Consider the following 16303-nt stretch of genomic DNA (forward strand, 5'->3'; position numbering starts at 1 on the left):
AACGCTTTAAATGAGTCCCAGCTCAAGTTGATTAAGTGAATCCGTCTTTTGTTTAAGAAGCTTTAATCAGAAGTAACCGTCAGTTCTCCTTCATGCTAACAGAATTCACTCGTCTCAGCTCCAGCTGTGACCTCCAGGTGTATCAAACCAGCTCACTGCTGACTGATGGATGCTCCTAACATTCAGACATGCATGAAATTCTGCTCATCCTTCTACATTTCATGCATGGGTTATTGCTTTTCCTGAGTTTGTATGATCTGCTGTCTGTTGCCTTCAGGCTGGAGACGCTGCCGAGGACACACGTGGAACAAACATCTGTCTCTGGAGTCTTTCTGTGCTTCACACTCTGCTGCTTCCTGGGTGTTGTTCTCAGTGTGAGTGCGTCAGAATAAGGCCGAGGCTCTGAGAAATGTGCAGTGGTAGCTTTATTCCAGCATTTTCTTTTTTACAACAATAGAATAAATTAGGATCATATGTACAAACTTAGAATTATCCGCCCCTCAGATAAAGCATGATGATCTTGTTGGCTACACTCTCGTCACATTACAGCTAAGCTAACCGCGAGCTCGTTTCAAACCGAGTCACCCCCACAGAATCACGAATGAACTGTTTGTTGATGTCGCCAAATCTGTTGGCTCTGGAAATTATAAAAAGCAGTTGGCCGTTTGGCTGAAGCACAAAAATGTTATTGACGGCCTGGTTTTGATTTTTGTTTTCCATTACATCACTTCAGAGCCGGCTCGCTCTCCGGGGACAGGTACTCTCTGTGTCTGAACCTTCTCTTCAGTCTGAACCCTCTCTGAGTCTGAACCCTCTCTGAGTCTGAACCCTCTCTTAAGTCTGAACCCTCTCTTAAGTCTGAACCCTCTCTGAGTCTGAACCCTTTCTGAGTCTGAACCCTCTCTGAGTCTGAACCCTCTCTGAGTCTGAACCCTCTCTGAGTCTTAACCCTCTGTGAGTCTGAACCCTCTCTGTATCTGAACCCTCTCTGAGTCTGAACCCTCTCTGTATCTGAACCCTCTGTGAGTCTGAACCCTCTGTGAGTCTGAACCCTCTCTGAGTCTGAACCCTCTCTGTGAGCGTTAGAAAGGGTTGATGCGAATCCCCGTGCCCAGAGGAGAGAAAGGGTTCACTTTGGCCCACATCAGAGCATCATTCAGAGAGATCGCTGATTTACCGTCCTCCAGGAGAAACACGGGACCCTGCAGATTAAACAGAAACAGGAGAAGATCATCAGCAAAGAAAGTCACACCACAGACTGTACGAAAAGATGGACGACATGACAGCTCCCTAAAAGTGAAGCTACAACATGTAGAGCTCCCCCTGCTGACTGTCTGCAGTATAGGTCATAAACCTTGTTTTTATAACGAACGTGGAAAAGGCGCGCTCTCAAGTCGGATTGAATATTCACCACCCCGTCCCTCCTGTCACATCTACCCTTTTTCGACCGAGGCAGTTTCGGGGCCGGTTCGGAACCGGCTCTCAATTGAGAACCGGTTTTTCGTGTTTCCACTGCGAGTGAACCGGCTCGGAAAAACGGTTCCAGAGCGGCTCCAACTCTTTGCTGTTCTGGAACCACTTACCTCAGGGGCGAGGTTGCCGTGATCAGAAACACAAACAAAACGTGTTTCCTCCATTGTCCTGCAGAGAACAAATAAAAGAGACTAATGGATTCCGAGGCAAAGCAGTGGTCAGCCGAGGAGACAAGCTGTCGTTGTCCGCCATCGTTGTTGATGTGAGGGAAAGTTCAAACCAGCTCTGCTGGGAAAAGCGGTCATGTAAATCTGACATCATGACGTGCCTCTTCCACGGGCTCGAGCGGGCGGAAAAACAAACGGGTGCCGTGTTGGTTCATGACTTCAACCAGCTCCGAACCAGCGTGAGCACCAGCCCGGAAATACAACCCGGTTCACGTTAGTCGACAAGAGGTATGTGATGCTGATCAGTGTGTGCTCACACATTGGATTCACTCGTGATTACTACGCTATTAACGGGTGATCATTAATCCTCATCTTCCCAACTGTATGGGAGTCACTTTCTTCGGCTAGGTTTCCTCTCACAAAATTAACGTTATTTCACGGCTCTATTCAGATCAACATGGTTTCCATTTTTTGGGCATTTTCCTCACCGGACACTTTAGTGGATGATAGATTTATCCGCGTGTGAAACCGGCTCTGATTCATGTAGTCCTGTTTACTTGCTTGACCTCACCTTAATGTGAGTGATAACAGCTACATTAGAAAGGACAGTCTGATGCATTATGTAAGTAGCTGTGTGATATGCAGGATAATATATCGAGAGCAGGTTGGTACCATGGAGGAACCTCTGAGGGTGAGACAAAAACAGACAGATCCACTACCAGTCATAAGTTTGGAAACACCTTCTCATTCAAGGGTTTGTATTTATGTTAATGATTGTAAACTCTGTAGATTAATACTGAAGACATCAAAACTATGAAAGAACATATATGGAATTATTGAATGAACAAAAAAGTGTTAAACAAAGCAGAATCTGTTTTATATTTTAGATTCTGTAAAGTAGTCCCCTTTTTCCTTCATGACAGCTTTGCACACTCTTGGTATTCTCTCAGTCTGCTTCATGAAGTGGTCTCCTGGAATGGTTTCTAATGAACATGAGCCTTGTCAGGAGTTCATTTGTAGAATGACTTGCCTTCTTAATGTGTTTGAGACCATCAGTTGTGTTGTTCAGAGGTAGGGTTAGTACACAATGGATAGCCCTGTATGACTACTGTTGTGCCCTGTGATAGGTTGGCGACCTGTCCAGGGTGTACCCTGCCTTCCGCCCGAAGCCAGCTGGGATAGGCTCCAGCCCCCCGTGACCCAAAACGGGATAAGTGGTCAAGATAATGGATGGATGGACGGACTACTGTTGTAATCCAGATTATGGCAAAACCAGATTATTTCATAGTTTTGATGTCTTCAGTTTTTATCTACAATGTTGAAAATAATTAAAATAAATATGAATGAGAAGGTGTGTCCAAACTTTTGACAGGTAGTGTATAGAGCATGAACTCACCAGGTAGTGTATAGAGCATGAACTCACCAGGTAGTGTATAGAGCATGAACTCACCAGGTAGTGTATAGAGCATGAACTCACCAGGTAGTGTATAGAGCATGAACTCACCAGGTAGTGTATAGAGCATGAACTCACCAGGTAGTGTATAGAGCATGAACTCACCTGTATTCTGTGTCCGGTGAAACAGGACAGCTGGACGTCGGAGTGACTCGGCAGGTTGGAGCCCGTCACATAATCAGCTCCACATAAAGCTAAAGCAGCTGACAGAGAGAACACATGACTCAGGTTAACAACTACAGGACATGAATACGTTCCTCAGCCCAGCTTCACCTGCAGCTCACCTGCAGCTCACCTGAGTGGATGAAGGCTCAGTCATTTCTCCTGAGGATTAATTTAATCTCAGATGATAAACTGGGTTTAAAAGTCGCTGATCCAGAGCTCAGCTGCACATTACAAACTAAACTCAGTGTCTGACAGGTGGACTGATCTACCTGTCCTGCTGTCTGCTCAGTTTACTTTAGAACCCTTTGTCCAGAGAGAAACAGCAGCACAATAAAACCTGAGGAGTGAGCTCTGAAGAAGTACTGACTGATATTTAAAGTGATTAAAGAGACATTAAAGATGAGTTTCACTCTGACATGTGAGACTCTGTGGGCTCTTCTCACCAGAGTCTGTGGGCTGGATTCTTCTCTCCAGACAGCTGAACTCCTCTCTCTGACTCTCTGTTGGAGGACTGCTGAGAACAAACACATGATTCAGTTTAGAGCTCAGAACACCAGAACACTAGAACATGAGAACACTAGAACACTAGAACACGAGAACATGAGAACGCGAGAACACAAGAACACGAGAACACAAGAACACAAGAACACAAGAACATGAGAACACTTGAACACATCAAACACAAGAACACGAGAACGCGAGAACACAAGAACACGAGAACATAAGAACACAAGAACACTAGAACATGAGAACACTTGAACACATCAAAAACAAGAACACGAGAACACTAGAACAGGAGAACACAAGAACATGAGAACACAAGGACGCAAGAACATAAGAACACCAGAACATGAGAACATGAGAACACCAGAACGCGAGAACATGAGGACATGAGAACACCAGAACATGTGAACGCGAGAATACGAGAACAGTAGAACATGAGAACATGAGAACAACAGAACATGAGAACACCAGAACATGAGAACGCAAGAGCACGAGAATGGTAGAACATGAGAACACCAGAACATGGGAACATTAGAACGCGAGAATCCGAGAACAGTAGAACACAAGAACATGAGAACACCAGAACATTAGAACACCAGAACAGTAGAATAGGAGAACACCAGAACATGAGAACCCATTAGAACATGAGAATACGAGAACATGAGAAAACACCAGAACACAAGAACATGAGAACACCAGAACATGAGAACCCCAGAACATTAGAACACGTGAATACAAGAAAATGAGAACATGAGAACACGAGAACATGAGAACCCGAAAACATGAGAACACGAGAACATGAGAAAACACCAGAACAGTAGAACATGAGAACACCAGAACATGAGAACACGTGAACACAAGAACATGAGAACATGAGAACGCGAGAACACGAGAATACGATAACAGTAGAACATAAGAACACCAGAACATGAGAACGCGAGAACATGTGAATGCAAGAACACGAGAACGCGAGAACACGAGAACAGTAGAACATGAGAACCCCAGAACATTACAACATGAGAACACGAGAACAGTAGAACATGAGAACATGAGAACCCCAGAACATTAGAGCATGAGAACACAAGAACAGTAGAACATGAGAACATGAGAACCCCAGAGCATTAGAACATGAGAACACGAGAACAGTAGAACAGTAGAACATGAGAACATGAGAACCCCAGAACATTAGAACACGAGAATACGAGAATACGAGAACAGTAGAACATGAGAACATGAGAACATGAGAACATGCATAAAAACAACATTTCATTTGATTTTGATTATTAAAGACAGAAACTTGAGATAATTTAACATCCAGGTCAAAATCCCAGATTACAAACCAAGCAGCCAAAATAGCATCAAACATCTGTAGTGTGTTCGACGCTCTGCACTGCAGGTACGATAGCTGACTCAGGCTTGGACCAGCTCTTAGTTATGCTGCTATTGGCTTAGACTGACACACTCTTACTTTAAGTCTTCCTGTCCCATTAAAGTTCCTAACCATAGACCTCTCTGGAGTCCCTGAGCTCCCTTGTCTCGTAGGTTCCTCTGGATCTCTGCTGCTGTGGACGTGCCAGACTCCAGCTGCTACAACTACTACTATCTGTCTCACCACTATCATCTCTCTCTCTCTTCATCTCCCTCTATCCCTCTCTCCAACACGGTCTCAGCAGATGTGTGTCTAACATGAGTCTGGTCCTGCTGGAGGTTTCTGCCTGTGAAAGGAAGTTTGTCCTTGCCACTGTAACTTGCTAAATGCTGCAAAGTGCTCTGCTCATGGTGGCTGTTCCCCCTCTGGACTCGCCCCTGGATTGTACTGCACACTGTAACTTGAAGTAACCATGGAGTCAGACTGCCCTCTGCTGGATGATCCACATGATGACACCCTTACTCCAAGCTTCTTATAAAAATGAATCATGGGTCAGGTTCTCTGGAGGCTGCTGCTCCTCCCTCCAGGAGAGATTGATTTATAAACTCAGACTCTACTTCCCGTCTTCATGAAACAGAGTCTGAGCTCCGTGTTTCTCACAGATCAGATGAGACCTGACGGCGGTCTGTGAGACACTCCTGTGTTCCAGATGTGACTGTAAGACAGATCCTGATGCTGGATGCAGCGTCTGTTTGTGAAACCTCAGAAACACATTCTTATCTGCAGTCACCAGATCTGTCAGTCAGTCTGTCATCACTCAGGACGCCTCCCCGGAGGTGATTCGTCTTCATCTTCATCTTCATCTTCCTCTTCCTCTTCCTCAGCTCTCCTCTCTCTGTTGCTGTGGTGACTGGCATCATCGCGGCTTTAGCTCCACTTAGCCATAGAGACGAGATTATTACAATGCAGAGAGCTGAGACCTCCTCAGCGCTCCACTCTTCATCATCTGACTCACTCACTCACAGCCGACAGAAGAGGAAGACGAGCAGCAGCCTTCCTCACATGCATAAGTTTTACATCATTGGGTCGTATCTCTGTGTTTTTGTGCATCAGGGTGTGTAACCTACTTGCTGTTACTCTGTGTGCAGGCCCTCCAGGCGTCCAGCTCCACAGACAGCTGCTCGATCTTCAGAGGAACACACACCTCCCTCCTCTTCAACAGCTGACTGAGAAACAGAGAGAAACACAGGAGATGGACTGATTCACTTTCAGCCTCATTACGGCAATTATCTGGAAAAAGAAACATGAACAAGCGGCTTGACATCAAATTACAGGAAAGGAAATCACTGCTGCACGGTCTGCCTGACACTCCTCCTGTTACAGCTCCATTATACTCAGCTCTGCTCATCATGCTTTGCAGACTCATTATCTGTTTAACACTCGAGACCCCGGGAATACGTTTCAATATCGCTGCAGTCTGCAGGGATATGTCAGTCAAATCATAAACTCGACTCCTGAACCTCCTCTGAGACAGCTCCGCCTCAGGAACAGAAACAAACTGAGAATAACGAGCTGTTCTTAAACTCATCTTTATCTTTAATTTGATATTAACGATGTATAAATTGTGTTTGATGCTTTGGCACTTTACTCACTATGAGCATCTCAGTTGCCAGATTGGAAACGTCTTTATCCTCTTTTAAATCTCTAATAAAAAAACACATTTTTGTGCTTTCCTGATTTTATCTTAAATGATTTTATTTTTACCTATTTAAGAAATATATTTTGAAATAATAGTATTCCTTTACAGTTATTCTTGGGGAATTCTATGTCTTTTCAAATATGTTTTATTTCCTAACCTTGACTTATTTTGCTGCCCATGTAAAACACTTGGTGACCTGGTTTGTGAAAATGCTCTATAAATTAAATTATTATTATCATAAGGGAGATGTCACCTGAGTGTGCTTTCATCAAGAGCTTCTCATTCTTCTTCAGGTAGGATTTTATATATATTTGAGATTTTTTTTTATTACGTTAATCTTTTTTTTTTTTTTTTGCATTTTTCTTACATTTACGGGGGCTTTTAGCACCTTTATTAGACTGGGGAGGACAGTGGATAGTGCTGGAAACAGGGAGAGAGTGGGGGAGTGATATGCGGGAAAGGAAAGGGGCAGCAGGCTGGAATCGAACCCGGGCCAACCACTTCATGGGCACGCAATTAAGCCATCAGGCCAAATCCACACCGTTGTTTTAATCTTTTATCTTGTGTTGTTTTTTATTCTTCCAACATTGTTTTATTTCCTTTTACTTGTCTTCTTCACATTTCTCTTTATTGTGTTGTATCGTGTGTGTATCATTAACATACTAATAATAATATATTTTGTTTGTTATATCTTAACATGAACTAGTATTTAATAGAAATTGGCAAGAAAAAATAGAGTCAATACAAAGTAGAGGGCAGAGCTCCAATAACATAGTTTGTCAGGGTGACTTCATTAGTGATCAATGATAAGGCCGATGCTGCAGGAAAAAATGGGTTCTTCCACCAGATCCGTGTCTGGTTCATCTCCAATCCACTGCGGTCCAGCTCTGTGCTCTCTCATCCATCAACACCCACCGGTTGTATTTTCAGAATGCAGCACGGAGCAGGACCGTCGGAGAGCTGGAGTCATGTGACTGAGGTTTTCCTGCAGTAATTACTGAATCAAGGATTCTCCTCCTCCTCTCCTCATCCATGTTGTCTTTCTGGTCCTCTGAAAACCTCTGACCTGTTGACTCCAGGCCTGGCTCCGCTCATCATGACAGTTTGTTGTTGTAGTTAAGTGAAATATGATCTGGTGATAACACAGAGTGTTTTATTCTGAAAATTAACCAGATGTTTTCATTTTGTTTTGGTTCCTGACTTCCTGTCCCGCTCCATCTGCTCTGTTGAGATTGATGCGTCGTGCTCCGGCATCTGGCAAAAATAGAAGTCTTGTGTATCTGATCCAGAGGACTCAGACCTGCCGGATCAGAGATGCAGCCGGAACGCAACGGAGCAGATCCAGTGGAAGTTAACACATTGACTAGAATAGAAACCTATCAGATCAGGTGCTGTGACGGATCAGAGACGGACCGGACACGGATCTGGTGGAATTTGGCCGTTACCGACAGCCTTCAAGTGACAGGAAACAGAATATTTTCAGCTCTTTTGAGTCAGGCTGCCGAGCAAGAACAGGAGGAGGTGAGTACTGCAGATATTTGAGGAGGATTCTGAACCGTCAAGACATCAGGGTGTGAAGGACGCCAAAGAGAAATGAGGAAACTTCTTAAAGTTTAAGTCATGGTTCACCAAAGAGCAAAACTTTGCATGGTTTAAAACGTTTCAAAACCTTTAAATGTGAAAATGTTTAAAGACGACATCGAGACGAGGAACATGAACCAAACATGAGCTCAGGTGAGTTTACCTGGTGTACTCGTAGAGAGCAGGTACGATACTGGAGTACTGTCTCCTGATGGCCAGCAGACCTCCAATATAACCACAGAGGATCAACAGCTCACTGCGGGGTCTGGATGAACACAAACACAAACACACACACACACACACACACACACACACACACAAACACGCACGCACTCACGCACGCGCACACACACACACACACACACACACACACACACACACACACACACACACACACACACACACACACACACACACACACACAGAACATTAAGCTGACAGCGTTAACAGATTAAAGTTATGATGTTATTGTTAATAAGGATTTAAATGAAGGTTCTCACTCTGTGGACTTGGACATGATGAGGCGGTCCGTTCTGATGTAGCTCATCAGGTCCAGGATCGGCAGAATGCTGTCCACCGTCCAATCAGATCCAGTCAGCTGTTCTGGGGAGATCATTCACAGAGTTTCTGGTTAACTCTGAAATCTCTGATCCTTTATTTATCCTTTCTGACCTGCTGTCACACTTCAAACAGGCTGACCCTTGAAAGCTACAGCTGGCTGAACACACTGACGCATGGAGGGAGAGGTGGAGCATCGACTCTGTGATCTACGAGTTAACATGATTATAAGAGCGTGGCAACAGACCGGCTCTGGTTTCACACCTGAAGGTCTGTTCCTGCAGGGATCAGGTTTGTAATTCTGCCTGTCATGTTGTTGACGACTCATTAGCACTTTGTAAAAACAGTCGGCGTCTGTCAGTGAGTGTTTCTAGTTAACGTACTGGATGAGGTCTATTTTTCTCCAGGGATGATGTTGCTGTGGTGCAGAACTCAACTACAGCGATCCTAGAGCAAACTCATGATTCAAGAAAACACCTCTGAATCCGCAGAATGAGACACATTCACGTTCTGTGGTCTCTGAGACAACAGCAGCAAATCCTTAGAGGCCTCCATGGATCACTTGCGCAATATTTCTAAAATTAGACACATCCTGTCTCAGAGCGACGCAGAAAAACTAGTCCATGCATTTGTTACCTCCAGGTTAGATTACTGTAATTCCCTTTTATCAGGCTGCCCCAATAAGTCTCTTAAGACTCTTCAGCTAGTTCAAAACTCTGCAGCTTGAGTATTGACTAGAACTAGGAAGAGAGAGCACATCTCTCCAGTGATAGCTTCTCTACACTGACTCCCAATAAAATCTAGACGAGAATTTAAAATCCTTCTTCTGACCTACAAAGCTCTTAATGATCAGACACCTTCATATCTTAAAGAGCTCATAGTGCCCTATTACCATTGTAATACGAGCTCCCTTGTCTCGTAGGTTCCTCTGAGTTGCCTTAGACGTCCTCCTGCTGTGGACGTTCCAGACACCAGCTGATACGGACGTGCTGGACTCCAGCGGCAACAGCTACTCCTACTCGTCTCACAACTATCACCGCTCCCTCTCTCTCTTATTCTCCTCTATCCCCCTTTCAAGACCCAAGTCGGTCTCAGCAGATTGCTGTCTAACATGAGTCTGGTTTTGCTCGAGGTTTCTGCCTGTTAAAGGAAGTTTTTCCTCGCCGCTGTAACTATCTAAATATTGTGAGGTATAATGCTCATGGTGGATTAAGGAGGGGTAAGACTGAGTCTTATCCTGTCTTGATGTTGGGTCTCTGTTCATAATTTGACATAGAGTGGTCTAGACCTGCTCTGTTTGTAAAAGAGTCTTGAGATAACGTTTGTCATGAATTGGCACTGTACAAATAAAGATTGATTGATTGATTGATTGATTGATTGATTGATTGATTGATTGATTGATTGATTGATTGATTGATTGATTGATTGATTGATTGATTGATTGATTGATTGATTGGATCAGACTTGGTGGTCCAGCTCATCCCACATATGCTGGACTGGACTGACATCTGGAGTCAACGCATTGAACTTGAAGTGTTCCTCCAGACCTCCTTCTTCTATCGCTCTGTGGTCCAGGTCTTGCATGTCCATTGTAGGAGCTTTCATTAGAGGACAGGGGTCAGCAGCTCTACATGCACAACAAACTGTGATCCCTGTGTCCCCTGACCTCTTCTGGTAGGTCCTGACCCCTGCAGACCGTGAGCTGCAGAGACGCTCTGACCCAGTCTTCTAACACATCAACTTGAAGGACAACATGTTGATCTGCTGCCTGGCAGATCCCACAAAACTTCATCTACAGAAACTGAAACTCAAATTGACCCAAAGTGCCAAAGAGACGCTCTGACGGTCCGAACTGAACAGAGAGCCGTGACCGAAACACTAAGGTATCCTTAGAACTGAGAGCTAACTATTTCTGCGTCCTTACATAACACTGAGTTACCGCTGCAGTAACTGCAGCTGCATAAGAGACACAAGCTGGTCTCCAGATTGTTCTTCACGTCTCTTTAAACCTTCTGTTTAAATAAAACCTTCACGCAGCCGACCTCGAGGCAGCGAGCATGAAGCTGACTCACCTCAGACTCTCTGTGATCCCGAGCTGTCATTACCTTTAACATGATGTATTCCTATCTGCAGGGCATTTTCAGGCTCGGAGCTCAGCAGGTGGAATTCAACCGCTGAAAATAAATCTCCTTTACGTTTCGCTTCTTCTGCCAACGACTTGCACTCCTCTAACGACGGCAGACCGCACTGCAACGACAGAAACACACGTGATCACAATCAAAACATGAGCTCTCTGCCTCCTCCATCACACACCTCTGTGCTCACCTTGTCGTGCCATTGGTTGATTTCAGCTGCGCTCCCCGGGTAATACGCGCACAGTTTGGCCAATAAGATGTGGTTTTCAGGAATCATCTGCAGAAGCTCCACGGAGAGCTCCCTGAGAGTGAAGAAGTCAATTTAATCAGCATTTCTGTTTACTCTTATTTGAAACACTTAAATCAACGTGGGGAAACCTACCATGAAGGTGTGCTCATGTATTTCCTGGCCAAGAGTTCAAGGCAGTAAGCTGTGCTCTGATTGGCTGGTTCTCCAAGGACGAGGCCAACACACGAAGCCATCTCCAGTTCGTTCCCTCTGATAAGACTGGACATGGCTAACTGCAACACAACACACATAAAAACACACACAAAAACACACGTTTCAGATACTCCCAACATGCAGGCCTGCTCATCGTACCTGGAGTCTCTAAAAGGAGTATGGGAGGTAGAATCTTCAGTTATCAGGCCCCTGTCCTTTGTAATCATCTACCAGTCAGGGTCCAGGAGGCAGACACCCTCTCTTCTTTTAAGAGTAGGCTTCAAACTTTCCTTTTTGATAAAGCTTATAGTTAGAGCTGGATCAGGCTTAGACCGACACACTGGGATCCTGCCTTTCCCTCTCTCTCCTCTCTCTGTCTTTCTCTTAGTTTAAGTCTTCCTGTCCCATTAAAGTTACTAACCATAGACCTTTCTGGAGTCCCTGAGCTCCCTTGTCTCGTAGGTTCCTCTGGATCTCTGCTGCTATGGACATGCCAGACTCCAGCTGCTACAACTACTACTATCCGTCTCTCCACTATCATCTCTCTCTCTTCAACTCCCTCTATCCCTCTCTCCAACACGGTCTCAGCAGATGTGTGTCTAACAGGAGTCTGGTCCTGCTGGAGGTTTCTGCCTGTTAAAGGAAGTTTGTCCTTGCCACTGTAACTTGCTAAATGCTGCAAAGTGCTCTGCTCATGGTGGATTAAGATGAGATCAGACTGAGTCCTGTCTGTAAGATGGGACTGGATTTGATCCTGTCTTGATGTTGGGTCTTTGTTAATAATAGAACATAGGTGACATACCTTGACGTTGTCCACAGCGAGATGGCAGCATGCAGCCAGGACCGAACAGCCATCCTGAAAGTACGACTCTGCTAGCTCCTTACAGACCTTATGAAGGAGACTGGAACAGAGATCAGTTATTAAGATGTGCCTGATCTGTTGTGTGTGTGTGTGCGTGTGTGTGCGTGTGTGTGTGCGTGTGTGTTTGTGTGTGTGTTTTACCTCTGGTATTGCTGTTTGTTATCTACATCATTAGTTGTGTGGTTGACCCCTGAGCTCTGAGGTGCGTGGATGTTCCCCTCACAGGCTCCCTGAGAATAACGGTCAGTAACGGTTAGATATTTCATAACAACACAAACACAATAAAGAACACTCCTGTTCCCTGTGCTCTTCTCACCTGTGCTACTATTAAGGCCTCCAGCAGTTGTCCTCTGCCGGTGAAGAAGGTAACAAGTTTCTTAATGTCTCCTGTGGCGATGCAGTACGGGATGGCATCATCGTTATCCTCAGCCATCAGCTGATCAGCTCTCCTGCACAGTGGGCACAATAACAATACACATCACATAAGAGTAGGCCTCTTTCCAGTGAAAAGTTCTTTAAATATGATGAGTAAGATGTGTTACAGCTGGGATTGTAATCAAACGTTTAAAATTTGGTGCAGATTGGTCATTTCGTAAAGGAGTTAGTGCTGCCTTTTCCCACCGGGTGGCACTACAACTACTGTGCTTTGAGACCACAGGAACTGTCCCAAAGAACTAAGGACCTTATGAGGAACTATAGGGGCATTTCGACCAAGACTTCCGGGGTCTTTTAGCCCCCAGAGCTACTGTCCCCTGAACTAAAAGGTTCCTGTGCCCCCCATTGTCGTCTGTGTTTCGACCGTGGGCTGAAGTCCCGGGTAGATTGTGCAAATCAGGCCAGTGACGTATGGAGGAAAAAAAAGTAAATGCACTACACCACCAAACCAGTAGAGGGCAGTAAAACAAAGAGGAATGCCATTCATCACAGATGACACCATAGAAGCAGACAGACACGCAGGTATCATTATGAGCAACACAACAGTTAGCCTGTTAGCATGAAGAGACTCAGCTGGTGCTGTTTTAGATGAATCAACACGTGAGAGGAGATAAGCGCGAGTAGCAAAGACGTTTCAACACGGCTTTAAAATCCTTTTGAACTCAAAAAGCCGTGGCAGAGATCAGCCGGTGTTTTGGTTTAAATAGCGACCCTGTTAACTGGAGACTTTCAGCCAGATGCATCCCTCATAAACGTCTTTAGACGATCATTTTACAGGGTCACTTTTAAAACCGGAACACCGGGAGAGACCAAGCGGCAACCTCCGGTCTCAAACAATGAAGCCCATGCGGAAGTGCTATAAACTGCAGTACATCGAAAATCTGCTTGAGGCTGGCTGCAGAAACACCTGAAACCAGATTGGCATGAATGGGAAAAAGACGATCGGGAACATATAGCTATTGGCTAGGAGGCTGACACTACGTCACACTCTGCCTGGTTGAATTCCGCATTTTCAATATGGCTGCTGCCGCCGATTTGCTTCAAAACAGCTCTCAGGAACAGATGGGTGACGTCACGGATACTACGTCCATATTTTATACAGTCTATGGGAGAGACGCATTCACGGTGGGCTGAGAGAAGACTACTGTTACAAGCTGCTAAATCAAGAGAATCACAGCTTCTTCTTTTGAAAAGTACACACACATACAAAAAAGATAGAACAAATAAAAACTAATGAAAAAAAGAGAAATCAAGAGAATCACAGATGTGTGTGATGTTATTGTGGACGGCGGGCGGAATAAACACACTGCAGGTAAACTAACAATCAGACACGTTCAGCATTGCAGGCCCTGCTCCCTGAAAGCCCCATGACCTTTGAAAAGTACTACCCCCCTAGCAGGGACTTTTTAGGGGGGAGATTATCTGCCCCTGAACCTAATTTAGACCCTGGTTCTTCTGGTCGAAACGCACATAGTTCAGGGTCAAAAAATGCCTTATGGGTCCAAATTTAGTTTCTGGGTATTTGAAAATAAATAAACAAAGTTTATATAAAAAAGAAAAAGTTGAAAACAGCCGCATGAACGTGGTTTACCTCTGCATGAGCTTCTTCCAGTACTTCATGGAGACTCCCGGTGCTACAGACAAAGCTTTCTCCCACTGAAGAAAGAGCAAAACTAACATTCACTCTCCGTCTATGTCTGTTCAACATTTACTCAAAAAACATGATCGTTCAAACAACGCTGAGAGAGAAAGACTGAAAGTTCTCTGACAGAAGAAGAAGAAGGGAAACATCTGACACCAGGGAAAGGTGTACAAATACAAACATTGTTGATGAAGGAGCCTAAAGTGAACCCCTGATCTTCACCAGTATCCCTGTGTTTACCTGTCCCAGCTCCACCATGAGCTCACAGTATCTCTGGATCTGTCCCAGCCTCAGGTGGATATCTGCTGCTTCCTTCAGCCTCTCCTCTTTACTCGGAGCTCCGATTCCTCCTCCAAACTTTGACATCTTCACGATGGTGAGCTCCTGAGCTTCAGACTGAAAGAAAGCAAACAGAGGAACATGACGACGAAGTGTAACACGAGTCTCTCGAGTATTCTTATAAATATATATACATATACATATGTTACGTTTACTCACTGTTTTAAACTTGAGCAGGTGTTTCATGTGCATCACTCCTTTGCTGTAGCTGGAAGGCAGCAGAGAGTCATCCTGACCATTCACAACAGACACCAGGTCCCACAGGTTACTGCTGCCCCCTGGAGGCTGGAGGGAGAAAGTGCACACTGACATGTTCAGGACAACAAACCACATTCAGCCGGAATAAATTACTCATTGATTCTTCGATCAAACATTTAATGCACCTGTTAGCATGCTGCTTTATTTCACAGCACATCTGAGTTTATTGTCTAGTTTCTTTTGAACCTGTCACAATCCTTTGTAAAGTGCTGCAGAGGTTACAGGTTTTATAAATAAAGAACTGGATCAACAGTTCAAACTGTACTCTTACTTTGTCTGTTGTTTTGGAGTGTTTTAGTGTTTGAGGGAAATAACAATGTAAAGCTCCACTGTTTTTAAACCGTAGCTCCTGGTAATGTTTGTAGAGATGTACAATCAATATATAAACTCTTACATCTGATCTGTCATTGATAAGAAATTCAAATCTTTTTTCAACACCGAGAATAATTTGGCATTTTGAGGTGTTGACTGATTATATACAAGTGCAAACAGACTGCACAGAGTTCTGCAGCTCTGTGCAGTCTGCTGTTTTGTGTCTGGTTGTGCAGAGCAGGGAGGAGTGGAGACACGTCTTTATGATGTTAATGGTGACGCTGTGATTGTGAAACCTGAGTGTAGTTACCGAGAAGCACTCAGAGAACCAGCGCAGCTTCTTGGCTCTGATGTCTACGCTCAGTTTATCCAGATCCAGCTTGATGTCTCGAGAAACCTTCCCGCAGAGCAGCGGGGGCGAGCCGGGCACCATGGCCGTGTCTGCAGGGACAGAGAAGCGGCAGGTTTAACGAGGTTTATCTTACGATACAACAAAGCAGACTAGGAGTCTGCTCTCACCGGTGTTTCCGATGATTCTCTCCCACGGCTGGTTGCTGAGGATGTTCAGCAGCAGCGGAGAGATGAGCGGCGTTAACGACCACAGCCGCACCGTGCTGTCTCTGCTGCAGCTCGCCATGGTGAACGGACGGCTCTGGTGACACGTTAAACCTGCACACACAAACCCACACACATGCTTGATTAACACAGGTTTTAAAGTGAATAATGGAGTGTGTCTCTAGCTAAAACAAAGCAAGAGCAGAAAGAACAAGGTGATTCATACTGAGCTGATGTTGTGTCCTTACTCAGTTACCGTACGGCATGCTACACTTCCTCTATGGTTCTGATACCTTTTAGTCGCCATGAAGACGTAAAATTCTAACTCATCTTAAAGATAATCAGAATTTGTCT

General features: G+C 44.8%; 1 protein-coding gene across 2 annotated transcripts in view; it reads right to left on the reverse strand.

The window, feature by feature from the left end:
• Positions 1-406: 406 nt before the first annotated feature.
• Positions 407-16303, reverse strand: part of wdr17 (WD repeat domain 17) — a 37021-nt gene continuing 21124 nt past the window's right edge. The window contains exons 16-32 of one of the 2 annotated variants that reach the window (XM_034688842.1): positions 15914-16063; positions 15705-15835; positions 14984-15109; positions 14726-14881; positions 14435-14499; positions 12725-12857; positions 12550-12638; positions 12349-12448; positions 11487-11626; positions 11295-11406; positions 11075-11216; positions 8912-9014; positions 8575-8676; positions 6259-6357; positions 3702-3769; positions 3199-3296; positions 407-1202 (exon numbers count right to left, since the gene is read on the reverse strand). In XM_034688842.1, coding sequence (XP_034544733.1) covers positions 1083-1202; positions 3199-3296; positions 3702-3769; positions 6259-6357; positions 8575-8676; positions 8912-9014; positions 11075-11216; positions 11295-11406; positions 11487-11626; positions 12349-12448; positions 12550-12638; positions 12725-12857; positions 14435-14499; positions 14726-14881; positions 14984-15109; positions 15705-15835; positions 15914-16063 — 1934 coding nt within the window. In that variant the 3' untranslated portion in view covers positions 407-1082. Of the gene's footprint in view, positions 1203-3198; positions 3297-3701; positions 3773-6258; positions 6358-8574; positions 8677-8911; positions 9015-11074; positions 11217-11294; positions 11407-11486; positions 11627-12348; positions 12449-12549; positions 12639-12724; positions 12858-14434; positions 14500-14725; positions 14882-14983; positions 15110-15704; positions 15836-15913; positions 16064-16303 lie in introns of both variants that reach the window. The other variant, XM_034688841.1, reaches the window with a different exon arrangement.

This window comes from Notolabrus celidotus, chromosome 7 (genome assembly GCF_009762535.1).
Source record: "Notolabrus celidotus isolate fNotCel1 chromosome 7, fNotCel1.pri, whole genome shotgun sequence".
Lineage (NCBI taxonomy): Eukaryota > Metazoa > Chordata > Actinopteri > Labriformes > Labridae > Notolabrus > Notolabrus celidotus.